Source organism: Oncorhynchus mykiss, chromosome 10 (assembly GCF_057628025.1).
Source record: "Oncorhynchus mykiss isolate SJ-2025 chromosome 10, ASM5762802v1, whole genome shotgun sequence".
In the NCBI taxonomy this organism is placed as follows: domain Eukaryota; kingdom Metazoa; phylum Chordata; class Actinopteri; order Salmoniformes; family Salmonidae; genus Oncorhynchus; species Oncorhynchus mykiss.
This window is the reverse complement of record NC_143031.1, coordinates 63,119,930-63,137,500: the sequence shown is the minus strand read 5'-3', so window position 1 is coordinate 63,137,500 and position 17,571 is coordinate 63,119,930. Positions and strand designations below refer to the sequence as shown.

The 17,571-nt window shown below is 42.4% G+C and overlaps 2 protein-coding genes across 4 annotated transcripts in view; both read right to left on the bottom strand.

Moving 5' to 3' along the window:
- LOC110534451 (uncharacterized) overlaps positions 1 to 4,120 on the bottom strand; it is a 5,199-nt gene extending 1,079 nt beyond the window's left edge. The window contains exons 1-4 of the mRNA XM_036933581.2: positions 3,828 to 4,120; positions 921 to 1,349; positions 515 to 631; positions 1 to 8 (exon numbers count right to left, since the gene is read on the bottom strand). The exon at positions 1 to 8 is cut by the window's left edge and continues 43 nt beyond it. Of these exons, the coding sequence (XP_036789476.1) occupies positions 1 to 8; positions 515 to 631; positions 921 to 1,349; positions 3,828 to 3,879 (606 nt within the window). The 5' untranslated portion in view covers positions 3,880 to 4,120. The remainder of the gene's footprint in view (positions 9 to 514; positions 632 to 920; positions 1,350 to 3,827) is intronic.
- Positions 4,121 to 7,633: 3,513 nt separating this feature from the next.
- LOC110534447 (uncharacterized) lies at positions 7,634 to 17,426 on the bottom strand. 3 transcript variants are annotated; one of them, XM_021619313.3, is made up of 5 exons: positions 16,873 to 17,426; positions 15,155 to 15,263; positions 13,631 to 13,802; positions 10,962 to 11,044; positions 7,634 to 10,651 (listed from the first exon to the last, which is right to left on the bottom strand). In XM_021619313.3, exons 2-5 carry the CDS (start codon positions 15,245 to 15,247, stop codon positions 9,944 to 9,946), a joined length of 1,056 nt encoding a protein of 351 aa, XP_021474988.2. In that variant the 5' UTR covers positions 15,248 to 15,263; positions 16,873 to 17,426; the 3' UTR covers positions 7,634 to 9,943. The 3 variants fall into 3 exon arrangements, with proteins under 3 accessions (XP_021474988.2, XP_021474989.2, XP_021474990.2); XM_021619314.3 differs by having other exon boundaries at positions 16,850 to 17,300; XM_021619315.3 differs by lacking the exon at positions 16,873 to 17,426 and adding an exon at positions 15,864 to 15,911.
- Between the last annotated feature and the right edge of the window lie 145 nt (positions 17,427 to 17,571).

The following is a 17,571-nucleotide window of genomic DNA, read 5'->3' as shown; positions in this document are numbered from 1 at the left end:
GTCTGACACTGAATCACAGACATTAACATGTTGATTAAAGATCATTTTATAATGTTATATTACCAACACACAACACCAAGATAACATGTCTCAATGACACAGTTGTGACAAAAAAAAAACTTGATCCATAACTAACTTAATATGAATAAAATAAATGCCACATGCCACAATAACAATAACAACCCTGGTATCAATATCCTTTTCTTTTCTGAAATGACCTTATGAGACATTATTTGATCAAACGCTATTGGACTGGTCCAAGTACTGGGGACTTTTGTCTTTAAGTACTTTATTGCAGTAACTGAAGTACTTTGTTGTCATCCTAAATGTGCGTTCATGTGTTTCGTGTTTAGATCTGGGCCCGTTACCACACAGCGTCTCAGAGTAGAAGTGCTGATCTAGGATCAGTTTGGCCTTTTAGATCGTCGTGTATATGAGTATATGGACAAGTCCTAGATCAGCAGTCCTACTCTGCGGCCCTTTGTGGATACAGGCCCAGGTCTCTGGGACTCACATCTCTTACGGAGGGCCTTGAGGGAGGGCTGCCCGAAACGCACCATCAGCACCACCAGCACCAGAACACACAGCAGTCCAGTCACCACCTTATAGCCTACTAACTGATCTGGGACGACTGGAGTGGAGAGGAGATGAGATTCAAATTTAACCACGACTTTACTAGGCTGGTCCCAGATCTGTTTTTTTCTTCTGTCTTACCAACTCATATGGTCATTTGGCAAGACAGCCTAAACATGGAAACCAGGCTATTGTTTTATAGCACCTTATAAAACATTTACAAAAATATATAAAAAGTGTATTTACAAAGACATTCATGTACTTGTATGCATGTGTGGCATTTCAACCCACGGTCAGTCACTTAGAGGAACATATACAGAAAGGACGCACAAACATACAGGACTCACCTTCGCATTGGATCCTCAGTGTTGTACAGGAGTTATTGGTAACCCTTCCATCCCTACCGATCTGGTAACCCTCAGAGCTAGCAGGGGTCTTAGTCCACTTTGCGGAGCCCCCGCAGCCCTTCCTCTCACACGATTCTGCCAGTTCAAGGCTAAGATTGGCCCAACTGTTAAAGCAGAGTGGTAAGGAATGGGTGGAGAGACAGGTGTCTCCACCCAAGAGGAGACACAGGTGTACGTCCCCCTTACAGGACTTTGCTTGCCATTTGATCTTGACAACGGCCAGCGCAGGTGGCGGAGACTCGGGCTTGGTCGGAGGGGAACAGGAAGTGGAGATATTACACACACAGGAAGTGGTGGGAGCGGGGGTAGCAGGAGTGGAGTCGGATGGTGTGAGAGGTTGGGAGGTGGATGTCGTGTTTTCAAAGGTTACTATATGAGAGAGAGAGAGAGAGAGAGAGAGAGAGAGAGAGAGAGAGAGAGAGAGAGGGGGGGGGGGAGAGAGAGAGAGAGAGAGGGGGAGAGAGAGAGAGAGAGAGAGGGGATGCGAAACAACAGCAGATAAAGTAAATTGGTATCTTGGAATCTATATTTACCAAAAATATTTTATTCAATTTTTTAAAATCAATATTACATGTCATGCGGTAGTCACTAATCACAGAGGCAGTTTTTCAAAAGACTAACGGTCAATGTTTGGCCGCCTGCAGTGAGGACTAAAACTGGCCTGGATTAGACTAAACCCTCTCTAATCTAACAATTAATCCAACACATTAAGGAAACAGAAATGCTCACCCTCTACCGAGATAGGAGGTCATAAGGGTAATTATCAGATCAATGGATGATATTCAAAGGTTGATCCCAGTTGTTAGTAGTACTACTACTACTACTACTACTACTACTACTACTACTACTACTACTACTACTACTACTACTACTACTACTACTACTACTACTACTACTACTACTACAAATAGTATCCTATTCCTTATAGTGAACTACCTTTAAGCAGGGCCCATAAGGAACAGGGATGGGCAAAAATGACAAAATACAATTAAAAAAATACCCTAAACATCAAATGTATCAAAATAAACTGCAAAATACTTGTGTTTTGAAAAAGTATTTCATTAAAATACACGTGCTTTGTATTTTAAAATACAGAAATACATTTGCAAGTAGCCGGCATGAACAGTAACAGCATGAACAGTAACAGTTACATAAATGTTTTACGTGACTGTGATCCTGTTGCCTATTCACTCTACCTGTATGTACGTAGTTACAGTGCATACGGAAAGTATTCAGACCCTTTCCCTTTATCCACATTTTGCTACGTTTACAGCCCTATTCTAAAATGGATTAAATACATGAAAATCCTCATCAATCTACACACAATATTCCATAATGACAAAGCGAAAACAGTTTTTTTTAGAAATGTTTGCAAATGTAGGGACTGGGAGACTAGTCAGGATCGAGGGAAAGATGAACGAGGGAAAGAATGATCCTTGATTAAAAACCTGCTCCAGAGCCCTCAGGACCTCAGACCGGGGCGAAGGTTCATCTTCCAACAGAACAACGACCCTAAACACACAGCCAAGACGACGCAGGAGTGGTTCAGGACAAGTCCCCGAATGTCTTTGAGCCTTGGCCTAGCCAAAGCCCAGACTTAATCCCGATTGAAGATCTATGGAGAGACCTGAAAATAGCTGTGCAGCAACGCTCTCCATTCAACCTGACAGCGCTTGAGAGGATCTTCAGGGAAGAATGTGAGAAACCCCCCCAAATACAGGTGTGCCAAGCTTGTAGCGCCATACCCAAGAAGACTTGAGGCTGTAATCACTGCCAAATGTGCTTCGACAAAGTACTGAGTAAAGGGTCTGAATACTTATGTAAACGTGATATTTGTGTGTAGATTGATGGGGGGAAAAATATTTTTACGCCATTTTAGAATAAGGCTGTAACGTAACAACATTTGGAGAAAGTCAAGGGGTCTGAATAGTTTCCGAATGCTCTGTTTCTCAACTGCCTCGTACCACCTGCACATCGACTCAGTACTGGTACTCCCTGTATGTAGCCACAAAAAATTTTTTAACTTGTTATTGTTATTCATTATTCACTGTGTACATATTCCTTGTGTCACTCTTTATATTTTTGATTTACATATATTTTTCATCTTTAACTCTTCCTTGTCGAAAAAGGTCCCGTAAGTAAGCATTTCACTGTTAGTCTACACCTGATTGTTTACGAAGCGTGACAAATACACATTTATTTCCTTTGATATGTTGCTGTTTATCTACTTTAGTTGAATGTACTGACTGTAAGTCACTCTGTATAAGGGTGTCTGCTCAATTACCAAACTATAAATACATGTGTGAAAATGAACATAACAAAATGACCTGCAAAGTACACCTGGTATTATTATTATTGGCCTTGTTTTGGGTTGGAATTCATTATAATAATACTCAGCATCCTTTGCAATTGTACAATTTTACATGTATATTTAATTAATCTAGCAGATGCTCTTAGTACACCATAGTGCCATCAATCTTCTGATACCAATGCAGGGAGAAAGGGGGGCAAAAATGATGTACCGCTAAATATAAATCAAATTGTATCCAAAAGTATTTCAAAAATACAAATTACAGCTCTCGAAAGTATCTTGTTAGAAAACACATTGGAGTTTAGCCCAGTGTAATACCATTTTTTTTGCGTATTTCAAATACATGTAACAGAAATACTGCCCCTCTCTGAGAGGGAATAGGGAGTCATTTTTGGACGCAACAAAACAAATGACTACAATTCTGCTGCTTCAAGTTCAACTGTCGTTGTCAGTATAGCATATCAGAACATGAGAACATTGTGTATCGTAATGGACTCGCTCGGAAAACACCGGACTGCATTTAAATCAAGACTTACCAACATTCTTGACACACAGGACCAGGATGGTAAGAACTAGCCTTCCATCCATTCTGGAGATGAACAGGTTGAGAAAAACTGGGGAGAGAAGAAGAGAAGAGAGACAACGCGCGCAAAGAAAAACCGACAGAAAGACTGAAGAGAGAGGAAACGGTACAGAAGTCTAAACTCCTCGCTCTCCTTTCTCCCCACCCTCTCTTTTTCTATCCATACAGCCTTCTCTTCATCTTTGGCGTTTGCTGCTTTCTGTCTGCAAGAGCTTCTGCAAACTTCCTCACTTCAAAGACAGTTACAAAAAAAGAGAGAGAGAGAAAAAGAAAAGAAAGAAGTGAAATGAAATGAAGAAGAGTGGAGGATAAGTGGGAGGGAGAGGCGGAAAGAAAAATTTGAATCTTTCATATTTAAACATTTTGGTTGAGTCAATCATGAGCCTGATTTTCACACACCTTCCAACAGTGAAGTGTGTGTTTGTGTGCCTGTGTGTGTGTGTGTGTGTGCTTTCACGTCCGTGTGTTTTTGCGCGCTTGTGTGTATGTGTTCTCCAATAGGTCATGGTACACACCACTGCCAGGTACACCAGTTGTTTGCAGCAAGATCCCTATTATGAGTTGGATTCCTGTATAGGCCTCATCTACAGGTAACTGCCAAAATGAAGGAAACACCAACATAAAGGGTTAATAGGGCGTTGGGCCACCACGAGCCGGCAGAACAGCTTCAACGCACCTTGGCATAGATTCTGTCTGGAACTGGAGGGATGCGACACCATCCTTAGACCATAAATTCCATCATTCTGTGTTTTGTTGATGGTGGTGGAAAATGCTGTCTCAGGCACCGCGCCAGAATCTCCCATAAGTGTTCAATTGGGTTGAGATCTGGTGAGTGACTGACACACACACACTTTCAACCCCCTACAGCATGCTTCTTTGAGACCCCTCTTTTTCAAAGTCACTGAGATCTATTCTTCTAGCCATGGTAGCCAAAATATTTGGGCAACTGGGCATTTTAATAAATGACGCTAAGCATGATAGGATGTTAACTGCTTATAATACTCAGGAAGCATCCTGCGTGGAAGCACCTGCTTTCAATATGCTTTGTATTCCCTCATTTACTCAAGTGTTTCCTTTAATTTGGCAGTTACCCGTACACTATGTATTAATTATTGCTTGGGAATTTAGAGAATTTAAGGGGGATATAATACATCTGTTGTTAGTTTGTGGATATTGTTGTGTACAACCTTACTTTTTAACTGTAACTTCATACATTGGCTGTGGATTAAAGCGTCTGCTAAATGACCTTATTATCTTACTTAATATTCTATTTAATAACCATATTATTATTATTATTATTATATTGTTTGTTATCCTACAGTGCCTTCAGAAAGTATTTATACCCCTTGACTTGTTCCACATTTTGTTGTGTTACAGCAGAAATTCTAAGCTGATGACTTTTCAGCCATCTACACAAAATACCCTATACGGACAAAGTGAGAATTTTTGGGTTTGAAATTGTTGCTAATTTATTGAAAATTAAATACAAAAATGCACATAAAATTCACACCCCTGAGTCAATACTTTGTAAAAAAGCACATTTGGCAGCGATTACAGCTGAGAGTCTTTCTGGGTAAGTCTCTAAGAGCTTTCCACACCTTGTTTGTGAAACATTTGCCCATTATTCTTTTCAAAATTCTTCAAGCTGTCTACTTGGTTGTTGATCATTGCTAGACAACCGTTTTCAGGTCGTGCCATAGATTTTCAAGTAGATTTAAGTGAAAACTGTAACGGTCACTCAGGAACATTCACTGTCTTCTTGGTAAAACGACTCTAGTGTAGATTTGGCCTTGTGTTTTTAGGTTATTGTCCTGATGAAAGGGGAATTCATCTCCCAGTGTCTGGTGGAAAGCAGACTGAATCAGGTTTTCCTCTAGGATTTTGCCTGTGCTTAGCTCCATTCCGTTTATTTTTTATCCTGAAAAACTCCCCAGTCCTTAACAATTACAAGCATACCTATAATACGATGCAGCCACCACTATGCTTGAAAATATGGGGAGTGGTACTCAGTAATGTGTTGTACTGGATTTGCTCCAAACATAACACTTTCTATTCAGGACAAAAAGTGAATTGCTTTGCCATTCTTCTTTTTTCAATATTACTTTAGTGCCTTGTTGCAAACAGGATGTATGTTTTGAACTATTTGTATTCTGTACAGGCGTCCTTCTTTTCACTCTGTCAATTAGGTTAGTATTGTGGAGCAACTACAAGGTTAATCCATCATCAGTTTTCACCTATCACCGACATTCAACCCTGTAACTGAGTTAGGAAGGACGCCTGTATCTGTGTAGTGACTCAGTGTGTTGATACACCATCCAAAGTGTAATTAATAACTTCACCCTGCTCAAAAGGATATTCCGTGTCTGCTTTTCATTATATATATTTTTTACCCATCTACCAACAGGTGCCCTGCTTTGCAAGGCATTGGAATACCTCCCTGGTCTTTGTGGTCGAATATGTGTTTGAAATTCACTGCCCGATAATTGAATGTGTGGGGGACAGAGATTAAGTAGTAATTCAGAAATCATGTCAAAGACTATTATTGCACACAGAGTGAGTCAGTGCAACCCATGTGACTTGCTAAGAGCATTTTTACTCCTGAACTTGTTTAACTTGTTGGTCATAACAAAGGTGTTGAATATTTATTGACACAAGACATTTCAGATTTATTTTTATTTTTTTACTAATTGCCCCCCCCCCCCCAAAAGAAAAACATTATTCTATTTTTACATTATGGGTATTGTGTGTAGGCTAGTGACAAAATAATTTGAAAAAGTTATCCATTTACATTTCTGTCTGTAACACAAAAAAATGTGGAAAAAGTAATGGGGTTATGAGTACTTTCTGGAGGCGCTGTACTTAATTCATGTTTACTTTTCTTTTCTTAATTCAACCATTACTCAACTTTTCTGTTCGTTCACACCCGTCCACTCCCACCCTCTATCGCTCTCGTTTTCTCTCATCTTTAGTATCTGGTTTACCGAGCCGTAGATGTGTAGAAAGCCCCGTAAAAATGATCCTCCACCCCCTTTCTCTCTCTATGAGACACTTCTCTCCGTACTTTGAATATACGAAGCAACTTAGGACCATCCCGCTTTCCCCGCACAACCAGTTGTTTGACACAAAAAAATATATAAATTCTCAAATTGTATAAACCGTTCTGTTAACAGTATGGATTTGAGATTATATGTATTCTTCATTTGTCTATCAGTAACTGTACCATTAAGCCTACATGCACCTACTGTACTGTTTGGTAGATTAGTGACTACTACACTTTAACTGACTTCACATACGTTATAGGCTACAGAAATCGTTCCACAACAATTGATTGATCAAAATAATCACTGAGGTGGAATATTTGATAGGTTATGTGGGAGTTTTTCCTCCAGTGCCCTCCTTTCCCCCAGGGGTCCGTCGCTCTCTCTTCTGTGTCATCTCCCTGGTTCGGTCTTCTCGGCCCACATCAGAAAAAGATAATCACAATCAGAGAGCGGGAAGGAAGACCTGATAGTAAGCTCTGTTTGAGACAACACAAAGCAAAGCCCCCCACACCTTTCAGATCAAATCAATTAAACTCAATCAAGTTCTATCCGACTTGAATCGTCCTTGATGCAACTGGAGTAAGAACAGTCAAAACTAACTGTAGCATGAGACAGCTACCGTGGTATTTTTATTTTCTCCCAACGCGAGAGAAAATAAAAAAGACAAGTAGATAAAAAAGAAAATATATATTTCTAATTACGAGTCAGAACATAGCTCTTAGATCAAGTTCAGTGTTTAATAATATTCACACAAAAAAATAAGAAACTTAAAACAAGCTCCAAGCTTGTGTTTTTATTTCCCCCTTATTAATGCTGCGTATCTCCGTTGGGCTTCTAAATTTCTGACTCATCTTTTCCTTCTTTTAGTCACGTCCCAAACAGAACCATATTCCCTGCCCATAGGGCTCTGGTCAAAAGTAGTGCATTCAGTAGGGGGTAGGGTGCCATTTGGGACAGTAGTAGTGTGATAATACCAGTAAGACACTGCCCCCTGGTCGTAGACCAGTCATTCCAACCAGTTAACCTGATGAAGAGGCCCTACATAGGCGCTACATAACACCTTCATAGAGCATGATGGCAACCAATGTAGTAACACTCAGTTTAAGACCACTGACTAGGGTTGAAGAGCTCATGACTAAGATGACATAAGTGTCTATGAATGCTGTATGAGCCGTCATGAAGGCGGTATGAATCGCTGTAGTACCCCCGTCACAGCTCTCTCATCCTGTGCTTTCTGAGCTAAAGCAGGCAGATCAGTCACAAATGGCACCCACTCCCCCTATATAGTGCACTACTTTTGACCAGAGGCCTAAGGGAATAGGCTTCCATTTTGGGTGCAGACCATTAGTCCCTTGTTATCAACAACATCTCTTTAATCATTTATACAAATCACATATTCTCACTGGAAGTGAACTTACAGAAATAAACAATTTCCTCATTTGCAATCATTGTCAAGCATCAATCAGTTCATGTCAACAGGCAGATGTTGGAGAAGGAGGGAGAGGGTGAAAGAGAGAGTGAGTTGAGAGGGAAGGAGAGAAAGACGAGAGGTGAGTTTAACGCCAAGTCAGCCCTCAGGGACGGGGGACGAAACGGAGTGTGAAGTTGTAGCGTGTGGGAGGGAGAGAAAAACGGAGATACCAGAGAAACAGGCATGATCCTCGACAGAGAATACAGATATGATTCTGTAAACAACGACATCATTGTCAATAGGCATCACAATACCTAAACAACCAACCAAAACATTCTGCCAAGAAAGAAAAGACTTGGAAGCTAAACTTGTAGGACATACAGATGTAGGATCTTAATTTGATCACCCTGCACAGCAGAAAATGCAAACTTGTAGTGTATTCAAGGTTGAAAAAAATAATTTTAAAGTTTGTAACTTCAGACTTGATTCGCCCCGACAATTTTTTATATTTTAAAAAAATCAACCCTTAAAAAAAACCTCCATGAATTATAATCCACGCAATAATTCACATCCTTTTGCTGCAGGATTATTTTCCTGCTGTGAAAAACTGGTCAGATTAAGATCCTCAACCTGTAAAGATGTCCAGATTTGGCTAAGAAACAAACATCATACATGCACAGCCAGGTGAATAAGAAAGAAGACAGGGTTATTGAAGTCTCCAAAAGGACCACTGATCAGGGCCCGCATTCATAAAGCCTCTCAGACTAAGAGTGCTGATATTGGATCAGTTTAGCCTTTTAGATCATAATGAATACAATTACATGGTCAGATCCTATAGAGTAGCTATGACTTCCTAGGATTTTCCTTCTTTAGTATTGTCTTAAGTACTTTCTAACCAGAACGAAGAGCAAGAAAGAGTTTACAGAACAGAATTCCTGAACAAAACTGCACCTGGAAAACATTTTGGTTCGGGTGGGTATTAAGTTATCATCATATACGAACGAATATGATCAACACATGTCATCTGACATCGGTGTAGAATGATATGGGTGTTAGAACAAGTCAAATGTACTCTAATGCATATACCGAACACAGTGCCACAATGGACTTGTGCTACAGGGTGAAACCATTGATAAGGAATACATGATGTGTAGATATATTTTATGTAAAACATGGCTCTCTGACATGTCGAATAAAGAGTCACGTCAGCTCCATTTCTATCTGAAACGTACATGGCCAAGGTCTTTTTTGATTGGCTCAGTATTCCACAAAGGGAGGGAGAAGAGTAAAAAGGCTGACAGCCAATAGGAGGAGAGAGGAGAGCGAGAGAGAGAGAGAGAGAGAGAGAAGGGGTTGACAGCCAATGGGAGAGTGTTTCTAACACATTGGAGCACAAGGGGAGGTCCTGAGACAGTTATGCACTTGAATGAGAGGAGGGGAGGGGGAGGAGAAGAGGCAGAGAGAGAGAGAGAGAGAGAGAGAGAGAGAGACAGATCGAGAGAGAGAGAGGCAGATCGAGAGAGAGAGAAAGGTAAAGAGTCCGAAAAAAAGAGTGAATGAGAGAGACTGGAGAATGTGTGGTGGGAGAGGAGTGATGGGGTGAGAGCAGAGGGAGGTTCAGGAGTAGGGCTGTGGCACTCCAAACCCGGGCCTGTACTGCGGCCTGCCTGTGGGGGACTGAGAGTTGGGCAGAGCAGGGCCCATGGGGTAGCTATACCCCCCAACCCCACCGTAGGTGTACGCAGAGGGGTAGGGGGCGGTGTTGGGGGCACTGTACTGCCCGAAAGCAGACCCTGAGCCGGGGACACCAGGGAACGTTGGCTGGGTGGGGTATGGGCAGGCAGTGGCCGGAGGCCCAAAAGCAGGACGGGCTGAGTAGCCCGCCGCTGAGGTGAAAGGTGAGCCGGGGCTGGGGTAGGGTGGACATTGACCTGGGGGAATGGACGGGACTGGGCCTGATACTGCAGAGGTGGCTGTCGGGTTAGGAGGGGAGACAGGGTAAGGGGTGTAAGGTAGGGCGGAACCGGGGCCGTTTTGGAAACCAGCGTGGTTGTTGGGATTGGAATTCTGCTGCGGTTGTTGTTGCTGAGGATGATGATTCCATGGCGATGACTGTGTCGTCGCCGGGTCTTGATTGGCGCTCGTTTGTGACGTCACGGAGCCGGCGGAGGCATCGCCCGCGGCGGTCTCCTTCTTCTGCCGCAGGATGTCCTGCAGTTTCTCTATCCGCACCCGTCTTTTGTGAGCGAGGGAGCGAAGGGAGAGGAAACGGTCGAGGAACGAGTCCAGAGACAGCCGGCCGTCCAGAAACTCATCTGCCAGAGACTGACGGAGAGAGAGATGGAAGAGAGAGAGAAAGAGAGAGAGCGAGAGTTAAAGAAGGGGAGAGAGGGATGTGGGTAAATACGGACACACTTTATTGACAATGTCTGAACACATTATTTATTTATTATCATCGTCTTATTCCCAACTGCTGGTCCTCTGTACGGCGTTGAATAGAGTAAGAGACGAGTTGATCATTTTGTCGTCGTCGGTCCTGTGTTTTTAGGACGGATACACATCTCCCATACTCGTCCTCAATATCATCCGTCGGTTTCATTGTCCGCCTGAGAAGTGTGTCGCCGCGGCCTCTCACCTCTGACTCCGTCTCCGTGCTGGCGCCCTCTGTCTGAAGTCTGGAGAACAACCCCTCCGGTGATGCCTGCCCCATGATGCCATCTGGGGGGGGGGGAAGTGAGGCAGAGAATGAAAGAGGGGGCAGAAATAAACACCTCCCACACGCCAATGTCACGCCAAGCTTCTAAGTCCCAGTAGACACCGACAGCACAATTCTTCACGCCTGTTATTAAACACTAGGCTTGGGCGGTATACTGTATGGGTCTGACGTACACCGGGCTATTTGGAAAACTTTTTTTTATATATTTTTTTTATACCATCAAAACTATGTATTTTATGTTTTTTTTTTAAGTAAATACGTGCAGTCAACTTGTGCAATACGTTAGGAGATAAAGCAGATTGCGTTCTTCATTTCACCTGTCACCTTATTTTACATTATGAAGTTTACCGTAGTTCCCCAGAACTGTGTAGCCAGTCACGTGTTTGTTTATATATATAGCACAACGGGAGAAAGCGAGCTAGTGAGTCCGTAGCGTTCGTTATCTATAGGCGAATCTCAGTTATGTGGCACACAAGAGGTGAGGAAGTTACAATTGTACGCAATTCATGACTAAATGTTTGACATTTCTTTCCCCCGTGTGCTTCCTACTATAGTTTTTCCTTGTCCTCCGCTCTTCTCCCATCTACTCCGTGTACACATGCTGCTCTTCCATCAGAAAAGCATGCAGCGCAACTTGGTCCATTTGAACAATTTCTCTCATAAAATGTCCACACTCTCCAAAAAAACGACATTCGATAGTTACCAACTACGCTTGTATAACTTTTGCTGTTAGCTTGTTAGCATTTAGCTAACAGCGTCTATGTGATTTCACTATTTGTTTGTGCTCACTTTGTTAGCATTCCGGTAATTGCGTTCTTAGCGCCCCCTTCTGTGCCATGCAGGTAACACAATAAACCCCAGGACGAGAGAAGGATGGTATGAAAATCTGGATACCGCCCAAGCCTATTAAACACATTTAAAAATGAGAACAAAGTAATCTCATGAAGCTCAGCCATGAAGCTCAATGTTGGATAAACATGGATACACACGCAACAGGACAATCTACTTTCAAGCATCTTCAAATACCTCTGGTAGACTTCTCATTGAAGGCAAGCTCCCACAATTATGCTGGTTGAGTAAAGGTTAATACCCAGTCAAGGTGAATCACTAGGACTGATTTAGGGGTGAAATAACAATGCATTCCATATTACCGTAATTTCCGGACTATAAGTCGCTACTTTTTTCCCACGCGTTGAACCTCGCGGTTTATACAATGACGCGGCTAATTTATGGATTTTTCCCGCTTTCGCAAGATTCATGCCGCCAAAAAACTGAGCACCGTCACATAATGTGACGTAAATCGAGCGCGCTCAAACTTCCCATCATTCTGATTACGCTAGTCATTTTGTCACCCTCATCATGGCAAAGACACTGAGAAATGCATATGATGCAGCTTTCAAGTTGAAGGCGATCGATCTGGCTGTTGGAAAAGGAAATAGAGCTGCTGACAGCTTGGAGCATTGTCAAAAAATCCACTATCATCAACGGGTTTCAAAAGGCTGGACTGCTGCGTGTTGAAGAGGGCAGCGATCCAACATCGGATGAAGCAATTCTGAGGCTATTCAACTCCGACACCGAAGGAGATGACTTCAGTGGTTTCAGTGCACAGGAGGAGGAAGATAGTGACCAATGACTTTCTTGGTAGGCTACTGTTTAATTTTTGTTACAAGCCGTGTTTCGTTAAAGCCTATTTATTTTTGTTACAAGCCGTGTTTCGTTTAAAGGCTGTGTAAAGTTCATTTGTTTCAATGTACCGGTAGGCACCTGCGGCTTATTTATGTACAAAATACATATTTTTTAATAATTCAGTGGGTGCAGTTTATATTCAGGTGCGCTTAATAGTCCAGCAATTACGGTACCTAATCACCTTCAGGAAAAACACATGACATAACTATAATAGCAGACTTTACAACAGGTGCGCACATTCAAACAGTCACCAACTCCAGCCCTGCAAACGGAGACCATCACAAACACAGTTTCTCATGAAAAGCGTACAAAACAAGGCTGCAGGAGCACATGTACACAGATCACACGGCCTGTTCTACTTCCTGACAAAGCGCTGACGGCAGTGGAATGGGAGCTGATGCGATGGTATCCAGGGAGACCCTGGCAGACAGACAGACACACAGGCCAGATCTGGAAGCCTGGAGGGGGGGGCTATGTCTGTCTGTCTGTCTGTCTGTTTGACCAGTAGAGACCAAGGCTTAGTACCAAATGGCACCCTATTCCCTATACTACCTAAGTAGTGCACTATATAGGTGAGAGAGCGCTTTTGGGACACAGACACTGTGTTTGACTAGTAGAGACCAACTGAGTGTCCAGGATCTGAACAGGCCACACAACATCTACCCCTACACTACAAACTCCCTCTCCAAAATCTGTTCCTGCCACATCTGCCATCTGTCTATGGCTCCCTCCCTCCCTCTCATCTCTCCATCTTGTTATTTCTATTTCCATATCCTCTCTCTCTCTTCCTCTATTAGGTTGCTTTTCTTCATCTGTCATTCTATTATCCATCAATAACCTCCCATCTCATCCCTGGTCACAAGTGTTGTCTGTGGGTCTCTATGACTCCCTCCACCCCTCACCTTTCTGGTCACAGTGTTGTCTGTAGGTATCTCTGACTCCCTCCAGTTCAGAGTATCTCTCCACTAGATGTTCTCTCTGTCTCTCCAGGCGAGGCTTCATGTCCAGGTTCTGTTCTGCCAGGTTACGGTTGGAGGCCAGTGCCATCTCCCTCTCCAGCTGGATGTTCTGAATCTATAGACGAGGAAGAAGAGGAGTCAATAATACATCATTTTTTTCATTTTTATGTATTTTTGACCGTGACCACGAACAACAGATATTGTAGTGACCGGACGTTAACTTACATAGCTAGCTAATTCTCATAACAACCTTAGCCTTGATCAGCATGTTAAGATCTTTGGTATAACGTTATTAGGATTGTGGATAGTGCGTTCGTCTTGGGGTCAGGCGACCTGGGTTCAACTCCTGCTTAGGGCACTACGCTCTCCTCCTCTACGTGACTCTATGATTGGTATGTCATGGCAATACGTATCAGTCTGTGTTTGACAGAAGCTGCCAGGTCCTCCCTTCTGAGACCAGTGTCCCGGCCATGCTACCGTAACGGAGATCAGAACGTGCCGTGAGCTCACTCCGCAGCTAGCTTGAAATGTTGCCGACAGTGCTATCCAATTGGATCCTTCTCTATAGCTCGACTGGTTCGTACGTTGTCAAGCTGGCGTTCACGTTTGTTGGCGAGGGAGAGGTTCAAGCCCAGTCAGAGGGTAGTGCAGGGAGGCAACGCTATATGCTAAGCTAGCACACAGACAGCGTTTACACTACGATAAGGACAGGTTCGTCTGTTGATGCGTTTCTCTCTATCAATGCTTTTTCTTTCAACTTTACTTAACAAGGAAGTCTCCTGCTTGAGATAAGGTGTCTTTTTAAAAAAAAAAATTAGGCAGACTTGGCTAGCCAAGACAGCAGCAAATGAACACGGCTTAACTAACAAGACGAGTTGGCCAGAAACAGATCATTTTTGCATCTAGCGAACATAACTCCCCACGTGAAGAGTGAAGACAAACAAATGAACCTCAATGGTTAGTGTTTTGGACCTATGGACAAAGGTAGAAGAGAAGTGAGTCAATATGACCTTGTAAAAAAAACAACTGCTGATGGCAGGATGAGCCTGGACATTGCTACTGGTCAGAGTGAGATGAGACCTAGATGTCCATCCTCAGATCAATCATTAATCTACGGTTTACATTGACTAATAGCCAAGTCGTGTGACCTGACAGAAAAAGCCAGGTCTCAGCTCAGAGATAGGCCTATAGACAAGCTTGGCTATTCATTATCCCATTACTCAGGTACAAAACACACGAGGCATTTCAGTAAGAGCGGCGCATCTCGACTAGCCTGGTCCCAGATCGTTTTTTAATGCCGTCTTGCAAACTCCTGTGGTGAGTGTCATTCCTAACATGGCGTATGACAATAATAAATGACAACAGAAGTTGGTTAGAGCACAAACAGATCTGGGACCAAGCTACATTTCAATCTAGATAAGACACAATAGACAGACAATGAGACAAAGCAAAGACGTGATTGCTTACCTCATCAGATTCCAATGCCATGGACTCCACCCGCTCTGTATTGTCCAGCAAATCCTCCAACTCGGATTGGCTGAGGTCCTGAAGCTTGTCCATTGATTTGCCAGGACCGCTGTCAATCAGATGGAGGGAAAAGTGAGCTGTCAATGTCAAATGTCATCAGTTTACTGACCATAGATCATTTGAGAAATGTTTTTACTTGAAACTGACAGGATACAAAATAGATCCACACAAAATGATAAATGAACAGGCAGGCTGATCAAATATTAAATGGGAAATCATTTTCTAGACTATAATCTAGCGTTATCATACAAGACAGAATTGACAGTTATATGTGAGCATAACATCGCATTGTTCCGCCATGATAATACATACTAGATCTGGGAGATAGGGACAAAAATCCATATCGCAATAAATTGCCTGAATTGATGCAATAACGATGAATAGAACAATAAGTTTATAACATTGTGCACCACAGTTTTTATTTTAAACTATCCTTTCAACTACTACTAGTTCAATGATTGTAGCCATCAATTGTCCGATTATATTCAGCCATATTAGCAAACGTATGTAATTTCAAACGTCACATTCCTCTAGAATAGGCTACTTATCGTAATGAACGGTATCAGCAAAATGCCTGCGATAAGTGATCGGTACGGTCGGTGTTAAACTGTGATATGTCTCGGATTATTGGCCGAGGTCTACTACATACATTTTAGGCTTTGATAAACCAGACTCGAGCTAAATTCCGATCAGGCCTAAATTACTTCAGCTGCTTGCTATCTTGGCTACATCTTTGCCTAGTCATTAAACATGGGCCACATTCAGTAGGCAAACGTTGTGGAACGTTGCAGTTAGAAATATCAATAGATCTATTCATTTTTTAAACATTTTAGTCATTTTGCAGATGCTCTTATCCAGAGAGACTTACAATTATCTTAAGATAGTTAGGTGAGACAACACACCACAGTCATAGTAAGTACATTTTCCCTCAATAAAGTAGTTATAAAACAAAGTCAGTGCTAGTAGAAAAAGACTATTGCAGGGAATTGTTTTCTTATTTAAGATACTCTTGATGAGGTAGGGTTTCAAATAAATTTACAAAAAATGGGCAGGGACTCCGCTGTCCTGACATTAGGGGGAAGCTTGTTCCACCAGTGTGGTCCCAGGACAGAGAGAGCTTTGACTGGGCTGAGTGGGAGCTGACCCCCTGTTGATATCTGTCGTCGGGGTTCCTTATTCTACATGTCAGAGAGGCATGTTTGTACCGTTCCACAACATTGTGCCCTGCTGAACGAACCCTAGCTATCTTGATTGATGGCTTGCCATCAGCTAACCAACACTAATACTGTTGTCAGCCAGCTATAGTTAGCCACAGCACGCAGACTGGCTATCACATTATAAAGCAAGTTAGCGGGCAAAATTAATTACGTTATGCTGCTAGCAAATCAAGAAATTCGTTGCGACACTGCACACAACATTGACGGGCATCATCCTATATGTGGATGACGTAAACGGGCACGGGAGCCCTGACCCCAATATACAAACAAGGCAATCTGGTTGAGTGAAAATAGCCGGTAAAAGAAGAATCGAACGTTATTTTACGGGCTGGCTAGCCTTAACGGGTTGTTCAAGTTCCGTGTAGAGATGACAACAACAATCGTTATGATCACATTCAATGAAAGGCACTCTTGCTACCGTCAACTTTGAGGAAAGCCCACCGTTCGCGATCTCCAAATCCTCAAAAAATAAACGTCATTCGATCGTGTTGCTTGGCGTCGGGTACAGCAGTAGTCCAACAACAATTTCTTCAATATCTGTTCGACGATAATCCTCAAAATGGATTAAAGAATAGCTATGTTTTATCAGCAATATTTGGAAAGTTTCACTTCACACTACCAGAAACCGCTGCCATTTTTGGAATTACCCATTTTCTGCTTCCGTGGGGGGTTAGTAAATGCAGTGTCAATAATTGAATGACCTTTCTAACTAAAGAAAATGAAAATATATTGTGATCGAGTTGCTGCTTTCACAAGAGAAATTTTAATTTCTTGAACCTGAAAGCAAATCTTTAGATAGCATGAACAGTTTTATTTGACAGTTGATCCACTTCTTGGGGCAATGGTTTCATCCAGCGCGCATCTGATTTGAAGGGAAACCCACCCCTACGTGACACGATTATTCCATGAATGCCAGCAGGGACAGGCCGACAGGGAGGTACCCAGTAAAGTACACGAAGTCTGGTTGGAAAAAGTGGAACATTATGTCAATGGCCAATATCTGTCTTCATGACTCTCACTATAAACGCTTACTAATAAAACATATTGGCAGCACTATATGTATCCAAAAGTAATGACTAACCACAAGTGAAACAGTACGGAAAGAATATGTTGTTCCTGATATTTATAGGTTATTATGAA